We start from the raw sequence: 11,909 nt of genomic DNA, 5'->3' as shown, positions 1-11,909 counted from the left end.
GTAGTTGTATTCCTGGTCTGCCCCATATGATTTAATTCTTGATGCTACATTTGTTTGTCAATGAGAGGGTAGGGTCTGGTGAACTACTATAGGGGTGAGTTTAGAGATCTGGATGCAAGTGATTTTGAATGCATGACGATTGTTCATACCTTAACACTTGGGTTGGTTGCAGCTTTCTTCAAAGGGTTATGGAAGATGGGCAAAAAAACACTTGAGAGGTGCATATAAATCTTGCATATTAGTGATTTAAATTATGCTGTTCCTTTTGTAGATTATGTTGTTGGGATCATGCATGCTATGAGTACTTAATTATGTAAGTCAGCTTTTTTTCTTTTCTCTTTCCTTGTTTTCCTGATCTTTGGTGGAAATTTCCATGCTTTTCCTTTCATGGGCAAGTTTATCTTTGTTGAAGCAATTCTTCCTGTTTCCTTAATCTTGAACTTCCCTCTGTGCCTGGTGTGTGAAATTTTTTTGGTCTGTAGCTTCTGTTTGTTTTTTTTTCATTTTTTTCTGTAAGTCCAACTATTTCCTGTTTCTCTCTGTTAAACTCTTAATATTGACAGGGAACTAAAGACCAAATATCTCGCAGTTCATTTGTTCTCTGAATTAATGAATTATTTCTTATTTCTCTGTCAACTCCTTGGATTCAGAGCTCCTTTCACTCTCTCCCCATCTTCTCTGTTAATTGTTCTTGGGTTGGGTGGGTTGCATCAAGATAGTAATACCAATTTCTTTTACAGTATTAGTTTTTTCTTGCAGAAACTTATATGCTTGTTTTAGTTGTTTACTTGTTTATATATGTATTTGTGTGTCTGTGTCCTCTGAACAGCCCAGATTTTCATCTGGGAGGCTAGCCTCTCCACGGATCATTTCACCAAGAGCTACTTCTCCCCAGGACTATTCTCATAGCGCTGTTTCTCCAAGGACTGGCTGCTTCTCTACGAGTTTCCTCACCGCCGGCTGCTTCTCTAAGAGTTACCACTCCACAAGCTGCTTCTTCTAGGTCAAACCGGCACTGCAAGGAAGTGAACTACGTCCATAGACCAGAACCAACTTTACAAGTGCTTCGTGATGTCTCAGCTACGAGGATCCAAGCAGCTTTAGGGAGGAGTTATATGGTAATCTTCTACTTAACTAATACTTGGAGTGCACCATATTTAGGTTTGGTTCCACCACTCCTCCCCCCTTTGTCTCCCACTCAATCAACTAACCACTTCATCTAAAAGTAAAAACCCCTTAATTTGTCTCCATATTATGAATTGAGCACCAACTACTTGTTAGAACTAAATTCATGATTACCATGAGGAACAGGATTTATGTGTTTATAAGTTGATAGATTTCCATGGTCCTTGAACTTAATTTTTAGCCATGCCTTTAGTGAAGCTTTCAGTGTTGCGTTGAATCATTGGAATTTTGACTGTTTTGGTTTGTGTTATTTAATGTGCTGCTGATGCCATGTTGGATCATAGCAAATTAGCAGCAATATAATGTTTTAGTTCTAGTTTTGCTTAATTGTAAGTAATGTTTCCTTTACAGCTTTACTTGAATGGTCTGTGAAATCTATCTTCTATCATGGTGCATCTTACTCCATCACACTGACAATTCAGCATTTCTGCTAATAAAATCTTGGAAAATAATCATCTGTTTCCAATTTTCAATCTTCGTACACTTTTAAGTATTATTCTCATCATAGTAAAAGAATTATTTATATATATGCTGACGAATATAAGAACAGATTTCCACAAAAATATAATGCTTGAAAAGACTATACATTTAAAGTAAAAGGAACAAATATGCACACTTTTTAAATTCCTTTTGGTAATTGCTGATGCAATTAAAAGTTTCCCATTATAGAAGTTGAACAATGGGAAGGGAAATATGTAAATGAATTGTATGTTATGCTACCTATTTGGTATTTGAGGTTGGTTCTATTTGACAGGCAAGCAGGAGTTTCAGATCTTTGAGGGGTTTGGTTTAGTGAGGCTTCAAGGAGTGGTGAGAGGCAATAATGTAAAGAAGCAGACAGTGAACGCCATGAAACAAATGCAGCTTTTTAATTTGGTTAGGGTTCAAATGCAAATTCAGTCTTGAAGGATCCAAATGTTCGAAAACCAGGCACTCCAGTCCGAAGCTTTAAAGAAAGAATGACAAGGATGATGAGAGCACCCTGAGCAAATGGACCCAACTGGTAACTTTCCATATACCTAGCTAGTATTTTAAATGTTCATTCTATTTAATACTTTGCTGGCTGGCTAATGGCTATCTTTTACACATCAAAGTCATCCATGTCATTTATTTGATCGATGGCTCTTTGGTAGACTAGAGATCTTTATCTTTGTCGGGTGTTTTGATTAACATTAGTAGAATGGCTTGCATAACCACGGTCAAGAGTCAACTTATATTATCAGCATACTAAAATGTTTCTCATTATCTTTGGTGTTCTCTGCTGTCTGATGTAACAATCTTACAAGACTCGTGACTCTTGAAATTGTTATTGCAGTGCACTGCTTTCCAAATCTAAACTCCATCATTGTTTTGGTAGGGGTGTGAGAGGTGTCAAACTGAGGATTTCCTCTTTTACAAAATTGACATTTTCTTGGCCCCAACAAAGGTTTCGTTTGGTTAGACTGAGGCAGGTAACCGCGAAAATTGGGATGATAGCAAGCAGGAGATGGAGTGAGTGTGGATTCAACTGTCTCTATGTTGGGAGGCAACCATTTAACACATTTGTGTGATTGGATTTCTTTTCCTTGTTTTGTGTAATTCTTCTTTGTTAACATCTGTATTAGCCATTTTGACGTTGCTTTGTGTCTTTTCATGTATACATACCTGAGTGTGTATTTATTTGGTGATATATGTTGATGTACAATAATATAGATAGTAGGAAATGGTGTTTCAAATGCAGACAATTCTTTCAATGTTTCAGAGTGCAAACTATGTACCCTTTTGGTAATCCATGTCTTTTGTTCCTAAAGAGCAATGTTGCAAAACACATTAGGCGCTCCCTAGGCGGCAAGGGGGCGCCTAGCGCCGATTTTATTTATTTATTTTTAATTTATTTTATTTTATTTTATTTTTTTAATTAAAAAAAAATTAAATTAAAAATTTTCAAAATTTAATACTAAAACATAAGGTTTCTGTAGTTATTTCTTAGAAACTATTTACAAAAGTGGTTGTAAAATTGTTCAAAAGATTGTTTAAACTATTTAAATACATAAAAAACTAAAATTAAGAGTTAAAGAAGTATTTTTTTGAGAAAGAGAAAATTACACTTTTGATCCTGTGACTATTGGGGTCTTATTAATTTCAGTACACGACTTTAAAAACTAACACTTTAATCCTGTAACTATGTAATTTTTAACACATTTGGTCTTCCCGTCAAATCACCGGCCAAATGTTGCCGGAAAACCATAAATCATTTTTAATTATCTAATTGGAAGGGCAAATTGGTCATTTCAAGTCACCTCCTTCTCCATTGAACCTGCTCGCCGACTGCTTCTTGCTTGCCGATTGATTCTTTCTCAACCACGGCGAAGGAACGACAAAGCATATCCAAACCACCCAGGAGGCTTCACTACTCCGTAACTAACTAGTATGTAGCAATTGGATAGTACCAAAATTATCCCAAATTTATGGAGTAGTCTGTAGCAATTGGATATGCACGTAACAAATTTATGTTCACAGAGGTTCTGGAAACCATGGAAGCTTCGAATTCCGAGGAGCTATGGCGGTGCCGGTGGCGTGGGAGGAGGAGCAGGGGGTCGGCTTTCAATAAACTCCTGTTCTTTTATTACTCTGCTTTTCAATTTGTTCCTTCCGCAAAACACTATGCAGGGATCTTCACCATTTCAATGTTCTCCGTGACGGCGGCGGCGACGACGAGGCAAGCGGAAGAGGACAACTGCGAATTGTATCCATAGGGATCACTTTAATAGCAATCTCACCTCTCTCCACTTCACTCGGGCGTTGACGGTGGCGATTGTACTCCGCCGCTGCCGATCGATACAAATTCACTTCAAAATCATCAAAAAACCAGTCCTGTTCTCGCCGGTTTCCCACACCGGCAATTCCCTCAGATCCGGAACACTACGCAGGGAAATGAATCAATTTTTTTTTTCCTAGCAAAACAATCGATGCTTCCCCTCCCCCTTCAGGCAGTGAGATGAAACAAATACTTTTCCCGGCGAATCGCTGCTAGCTGCCTCAACCAGATGCTTTTTCCTTTTTTTTTTGGTTAAATGTAAAATGACCATTTTGCCCCTATGATTAAATAATTAAAAATAGTTTACATTTTTTCGGCAACATTTGGCCTGGAGGACCAAATGTGTTAAAAATTACATAGTTACGGGACTAAAGTGTTAGTTTTTAAAGTCAAGTACTAAAATTAACAAGACCACAAAAGTCACAGGACCAAAAGTGTAATTTTCTCTTTTGAGAAATTAGTGGACCAAACCGCCTTTGGCCGTTTGCGGTGTATAGATTTCGAAAAAATACGCAATTTGAAAAAAAAAATTGTCCAAAACGGACAACCGAATCAAAAGTTATGCCTTCCCGAAATTTTCGCAATTTTAAAACGCCAAAATAAAAAAATTAATAAAGCGCCGGTTCCGCCTAGACCGCCTTGCCGGCCGGCCGCGGAAGAGGCCGATTCCGGCCTTCTTCGCGACGGCAGCCGGGCGCGATTTTTGCAACCATACTAAAGAGTAAAGATTGTACTAAACATGTTGCACTATGCATTTTTTTCATATTTCTTTGTGGGAAATTGGGAGTCATCAATTTTTTCCTCCTTGTTGCCATAGTATAACGATGGGACTTTGATTATTTGGGCAACTTTCAAATAATTCGTATAGTTTCTTGTCATCTAAAAATACTTCATTGCTCAACCAACCTCTTTCTTTATTATTATAATTATTCAGTTTTTATTTTGCGGCAACAAAAGTTAAAAATCAGAGTTAATCCACAAGGGTTCATCAAATTTGCCTCTCAACTTTTCACCGCTCTTGCCCAAGGAGAGGCGAGCCAAGTCCACCTCAGCTTTGGGGTGCCACGCTGGCGTGCCATTCTCATATCCATTCCACGTCAGCCTCTGCAGTCCCGTCCCGTCTAACCTCATCATGTATAGGTCACCGTAGGGCTGAAACTGGTTGGGTATCGACACCGGCTCCGCCGTCACGCCGCCCAAGTTCGCCGTGAACAGCACCCACTCACTGTCCGAACTGAAACACACATGATTCAGTCTCTCTCTGTTCACCTCCTCCGATCCTTCCGCTCCTGCCACGTGGATTCTACGGAGACCTGTTCCGTCCGGACGAACGACGTAGATGCTAAAACAGTCGGCGTTGCCTGGGTTGTGTCTGTTGGAGGAGAACGCGATCAATTTTCCGTCCGGTGACCAGCTAGGCATGGTATCAATCCAAGCTCCATCTGTTAACTGCCGGATTCCGCCGCCGTCTAATTCGCCATTGAGAGAATCGATTATGTAGAGATTTTTGTGGCCGGACCGGCCAGAACGAAAGACGATGTGTTTTCCGTCAGGCGAGCAAGACGGAAATGCGTTATTGCCGGTGGTTTCTTTCGTCAAAACCTTGATTTCCACGGGGATTTCGTCTGAATCATCATCGCCATCGTCGGTCAAATTTGAAGGATCGAAAGTGAGACGAGCGATCTGCACAGTGGCTTTGACGGACTCGAATATAGGCCCTATTGAAGTGAAAATTACGCCGTTTTCCGTGGGGCTCCAGGCATTGCAGAACGCCGTCCGGTCTTTGATCAGCGTCCATCCTTTAGATCCATCCGACTTGATAATTTTGAGGCGTGAATCGGAATCGAAGCTGGGATTAAACGCAATAAAATCTCCGGAGGAAGAGAAGGAAGGGAATGAGCCGTTCAATCTGAGCATCCGAAGAGCGTTTACTGGAGACCTCACCGGGTCCAAATGTGGAATTATGTCCTCCTGTAACGATTCTCCCCTGAATCGATGGTAACCGAGCACAGTGGATCCCGGAGAGAGAAACGGGTTGTAATGGTGGATATTAGGGTTGAGTAATTCGGTGACCGGATAAAATTTTTGAGATTCAACGTCAAAAATTTCAATATGCCGGTAATTATTCCCTCGCCGCCTAGTTGCGGTCGCGATTCTACTACAATTGTGCATTGCTGCAGGGGTGAAGCAGTGCACGCCGGGAGGAGTGACTCGAAGAGGGGAAATGGGAATTTTACTCGCAGAATCTCCAGAACATGTAAAATTTTCCGGCAGATCAATCCGGAAAATGCTCCACCACCCGTCGTCGGCTTGGCGATGGAAGTAGATAGTCGAATCGCCGGACCAAGTAGGCCAACCACCGTGTTTGCAGAGAAGAGTTCGGCTAGCGGGATCGGACTCCCGGAACACGACGATATCAGTTTGGAGATCGCGGAACTCACCCGCCCAGGGACGAGACCCGTAAGATGCGACGGCGATGAATTCGCCGGACTGAGAAACGGAGGGGCTGAAATCAACGGCACCGTACGGCGTCAACCGCGTGATTTCCTTTAAACCTAGATGGGTGGAGTAAAGCGCAGACCAGCTCTTGAACACTTCCTTGGGCGGCTCATGAGCAGAGATATAAAGCAGCCGTCCATCTCTGACGACCGGACGGTCATGAAAGAGGGTTCCAGAGGGGGAGAGTAACTGCTGCGGTTTTCCGGCGGAGGCGGAGCGATTCTCTTGCAAGTAAATCCGAGGCGACCCGGATCTCTCGGAGACAAAGACAAAGGTGTCGCCTTCATCGAGAAAGTGGCCGTTGAAGTTAATGGAGACGCCGTCGGTGAGGCGGTGCTCGGAGGCGGGGCGGCGGTCCTGTTCGAAACTAGACGGAAGTTGAACGGAGAAGATATCGAAGCCGTAGTGAGATCTGCCGACGGTGGAGAACACAATCGTTCCGTGAGGATCCATTATCATTATCGGAGGTTTAGGGATACGCAGAGAGGAGAGGATTTGGGTACATAAAGGAAAGAAACGGTGAGAGATTGCGTATGGCATGACATCGTCGTCGGCTCTGCTGTTCTACAATCTCCGGTAAAGGGACACGTCAAAAGTCATATCTGTTGCCAAATGCAATTGCTAATTTGCTACTGCTACTGCCTACTGATGAGTATGCACTAGTCAAAGTAGTCATCCAAATTATGTCTTTTTGTCTTTTAATAATAAGGTAAGTCTTTTTCACGAGTAAATTAGGGAATTAACATTGAATTCTTTCCCTATTTTAATATTGGCATTGCATATTCTAAATATGCTTTTATGACATCTCTTTGACTCTTTATCCTTATCTTTTTTTTTTTTTTTTTTTTTTTTGGAAAACACTCTTTATCCTTATCTATTAATTCGAGATGAATTGTCAAGACTTTGTGATCTGACATTCGGTTAGATTTTGGAGGTTGTGATTTTCAAATTATTTAGTAACTTCTATTTTTTCCTTTCTTTGTTTTGAATTAAAAATAGAAGAGCTGAGTCAATCAAAAATATAAAGGAGGTTCATGGCCAAGAGTAAAGATGTACGAATAGCAGTGATTTTGGAATGTACCAGTTGTGTCCGAAACGGTGTTAATAAGGTATCAACGGGCTCTTTGTGCTTGTAATAGAGTCAAGTGAATAAAGAATATATATTTTCATTTAACAAAAAAAATTACTACATTAAAAAGATAATTTATTAGTTTTGAAAAGAAAAAAAAACAGCTTTTTAGTTTTTGTATTATTATTATTATTATTATTATTATTATTATTATTATTATTATTATTATTATTATTATTATTATTATTATTATTATTATTATTATTATTATTATTATTATTATTATATTCTTTCCCCTTTGCAACTTTACACTTCGGCCCAAAAACTTATTTTGGATAACAATATCGGCAAATTATGCTGTGGTCGTTTTAATAAAACGCGTGTCTCCCCTTAAAAAAAAAAATCAGATTCGATTCCCAGCAACAACATATGAATTAAAATTCCATAATCGATGAACTATAATTTCATAATCTAATCTATGAGCTAAAAATTCCAGAATGAATGAACTAAAATTCCATAATCTATAAACTAAAATTTCAGAATCGATGAACTACAATTCTATAATCGATGAACTATAATTCCATAATCAATGAACTATAATTCCCTAATCTATGAACTAAAATTCCAGAATGAATGAACAATATAATGTTGTTGCTGGGAATCGAACCTGAATTTTTTTTAAAGGGAAGACGCACACTTTTCAGTAAAACGATGTCGTTTTAGCATCCATATGCACCATACATGGTGCATACGGATGCACAGCATAACGATTGAACTATATCAAGTGGATCAACACTTACTGCCTGGCTGACTATGTCGTCTAAGTCAACTTGAGCTTCTAAACAATTTAATTTAATATAAAGCCTATAACAAATATATGTAGCCCATTTATCAAAATTAAAATCCAATTCCTAGAGCATGCCATCATGATTTAGTTGGGCAAATTATATCATGGATTTGGATCAACTTTTTATTGTGATGTCTAGTCTAAAATGACATTCAAATTGTATATGTAGTTAACTTATTATGTCCACACCACACCACTATCAAATTACCACCGCCGCAACTACTGCCACCATCCCACCACTACCATCACCACTGTTGGTTTAGGATTTTTGGGCCTAGGGAGGTCCAACACAACCGTGGTTGGTGGATTTACCATTTAGAATAAAGCTATGGACTTAGAAGAAATTAGACACAGTGATTTTGACGTGAAAACCGAAATGTGAAAACCAAGAGCCTATTTGAGCGGTGTCAAACTAAGACTTTCACTATTCTTGTAGGTATTGGTACATAGTTGATACTGCTAATTTTACGTACGCAATATAAATAACACAAGACCAAGTAAAGCAAGTAATTCTTTATTGATCAAGGTAGAGTTCCTAAGTACAATCTACTTGGTTGCACTGAGTACCGACTGACTGCGGTCGGGAGTCTCTAGTTACAACCTATCGATCGTCCAAAAAGTCCACTACACTGTAGCTACTGTGGGCATTTATAGCCGCTGTGCCGGAGACAAGATCCCAGCTGCTCGGCATGTCTTCCACGTAGCCACCACGTGCCCTCCTCCTGGGTGCCCTGCCTGTCGATGTAAAGAGCCGCCACGTGTCTTTAGTCAGCTCTCTTGCCGAAGGACTACCGCTCGGGGTTGTCACCCCCGCTCGGGCAACTCCCGGTCGGTTCCCGCTCGGGTTCTTCTCAGGGAGCCCGACCTGTTACCTGCAAAGACAAGGAGAAAGAGACAAAGACTCCTCGGTCGTGGTGAAGCTATGTCGGTCGGGATATTCCCTACCAAGAGCCCCCCAGCCCGGGCCTTTTTGATCAGTCGGGAAAAAACGGGACGGGATGAAGAAGCCCAACCGTCAGGCATTAGACCGACCGGCCAGCTGTCATTCCCCCTACGCCACGTGTCGGCCTCTGCCGGCCTCGGCGATCCCATCCGTCGCCTTGGATTCAGCGCGGGTCGTGTCAGGCAAGTTGGCCCATTTCCCGCCTAAATGTCCTCCTATAAATAGGCCCTTGAGGCCCTCATTTGAACTTTCCTCACTCTTTCGCATCGGTCGGTACCCTCAGAGAGTCCCGAGCAGAGCAGTTTAGCGAGGCAGTCGAGCAAGCAGACTTCAACTTTCAAGCTTCAAACTTCAATCTTCCTTCAACCGGTAAGCCCTCAACCCCCCTCTTTACTTTAGGCTCTTATTCATAGGTAGAACTGCTAGGGCAACTAACTGTCCCGGACGTCTCAAGTCCTTACTAACTCCGACCGACCTTTAGGTAGATCGATATGACGGATTCTGACAGTCAAAACGCCTCGATTGCTGATTACGACGAGGAGGTCGAGCGCATCAGCGACGAGGAGGTGGACATAATGTCCTACACCCCGGACGCTAGTCCCCGAGCGACGCCAGCCCCCGAGCAAGCCGCCGAGCGAGACAACGCATCGGGCTCCTCAGGATCGTCCAGCTCGAGTTCGAGCGGATCGGGGAGCTCCAGCGAGGAAGAAGAAGAGAGAGCCACGTCAAGCGGGCGGGGTTCTCCAACCGAGGGCGTTAGGGAAACGCCTACCCGGGTGGTTGGGGACCACCCGGAAGCTGCTCCTCGAGGGGGCGATCGAGAAAATACCCCCGAGCAGACCGAAGAAGACCCGGCCGGGCCGGCCGGACCAGCCGTCGAGCTCGAGTTCCTGAACAGCGAGAGCGTCGAGCAAGAAATGAGCCTGCTGTCCAAAGGCGAGGCGGCTCGGATTGCCGAAATACTCAGAGGTCGGGCAGAATTCGACACGAGCCGGCAACTGGGAAATGTAATTGACAGGCATCGGGGCAAGTGGATCGGGATGCACTATGACTCCCTGACAGCCCCGATCGCCATTCCCTTCACCCCCCTCCTAAATGCCTTCTTGGCCTATTACCGAGTCGTCCCGGCCCAGATCTGCCCGAACGCACATCGGATCTTGGCCTGCTTCCCACAGATATGCGCTCGGCACGAGGCCGAGTGCACGATGGAGTTATTTAACTTCATCTACCAGATCAAGGTTCTCCCGGGCCGCTACGGGGGTGGGTTCCTGATGCTGCAGTCCCGAACGGATATGTGCTCGATCAGAGGCTTGCCCGGGAACAACAAGGGGTGGAAAAACAGGATTTTCTCCCTCAAGTACGAGCCCTGGATCTTCCCGGTCGATCGCGTCTGGAGCACACATTTCCGGAAACAAGTGGTGCCGGCCGAGACGCAGGCGCTGAGGGACGCGGTCAGCCGGATCTCGAGCGAGGTGCACGAATACACAATCTACCGGACGGCTGAAAGTCTCGCAGCTGCCATGCTCCCGCCCCCCACGTACGAGCTGCCGGAGAAGTATCTGCCCGTTCCGATGGGCGTGACGGTCGCCAAGCCTTTGAAACGAAAGAAGAAAGGTTTAGCTTGAGCTGTTCTTCCCGACCTAGCTTTATTTTTGAATAAACTAACTCTGCTCTTGTTTTGCAGCTATGGCCGAGTTTGGTGACGAAGACGCCGCCCTTCCCCCACCCGTCAAGATCTCGCTCGGCGGGAAGAAGAAGGCCAAGACCAAGGCGGCCGGGGAGAAGGAGATCCCCTCTGCCCGACCTCTGAGCGCCTCGACCGTGACGACGGGCGAGGGCTTTATCGTGGAGCAGCCGGACGTCCTGATCACTCGGGTGGAGGTCGCCCGGGGAAAGGAAAAGGTCGCCGACCAGGGCGCGACCGAGGCGGGCGGCCTAAAGCGCCGCCGCGAGCAACACAGCCCGACCCCTTCGGCCGGGCGGGAGAGGGAGCCTACATCCGTGCTGGCACGGATCGGTAACGCCGCGCCAGCCCGAGCGGATTTGGGGAAGATGACCCCGACCCAGGTGGCTGAACGGATTGGCCACGATCTGGCCGAGGTGAGTCCCAGCTTTTAATCTTTCTTTGCCCAAATATCGTTGATCGGGCTGACTTTGATTATCTTCTTTGTGTTGCAGATCTCCCGGGCGACCCAACTTCTTCAGGGTCAAGCTCTGCTGGCCGAGGAGGCTGATCACCACAAGAAGACGGCCGCTCGGCGTCTGAAGGAGATCAAGGAGCTCCAGGCCGAGCTAGAAAAGACACAGAAGGCCCTGAAGAAGGGTGATGAGGAGCGGGTGCTGGCCGAGAAGGTCGCCAGCCGGGCGATTGGGGAGGCCCGGGAGCTGAAGGCGCAGCTCGAGAACCCGAGCGATCTGGTGCGGGCGGCCTTCAAGAACAAGGAGCTGGGCACGGCCTTTCTAACCGCAGCCCGAGGAGATGAGGTCGGGAACGAGCTGATCGTCTCGTTCGGGAAATGGGCCTTCACGGCCGGGAAGCAGAAAATGCTCGAGCGCACCCGCAAGCGGT

The 11,909-nt window shown here is 44.5% G+C and overlaps 1 protein-coding gene and 1 long non-coding RNA gene across 2 annotated transcripts; one reads left to right on the top strand and one right to left on the bottom strand.

Moving 5' to 3' along the window:
• Window positions 1-100: 100 nt before the first annotated feature.
• LOC109165265 lies at window positions 101-2,854 on the top strand. Its single transcript, XR_002051516.1, has 4 exons — window positions 101-218; window positions 830-1,118; window positions 1,940-2,188; window positions 2,543-2,854. It is a non-coding gene; the product is annotated as an uncharacterized LOC109165265 (long non-coding RNA).
• Window positions 2,855-4,875: 2,021 nt separating this feature from the next.
• LOC109165259 lies at window positions 4,876-7,137 on the bottom strand. The gene has a single exon (XM_019313946.1). It carries the CDS (start codon window positions 7,019-7,021, stop codon window positions 4,940-4,942), a length of 2,082 nt encoding a protein of 693 aa, XP_019169491.1. The 5' UTR covers window positions 7,022-7,137; the 3' UTR covers window positions 4,876-4,939.
• Window positions 7,138-11,909: the final 4,772 nt, after the last annotated feature.

The sequence above is a fragment of the Ipomoea nil genome, unplaced genomic scaffold (genome assembly GCF_001879475.1).
Source record: "Ipomoea nil cultivar Tokyo-kokei standard unplaced genomic scaffold, Asagao_1.1 scaffold3069, whole genome shotgun sequence".
Classification (NCBI taxonomy): domain Eukaryota; kingdom Viridiplantae; phylum Streptophyta; class Magnoliopsida; order Solanales; family Convolvulaceae; genus Ipomoea; species Ipomoea nil.
This window is presented reverse-complemented; position numbering and strand designations above follow the sequence as displayed.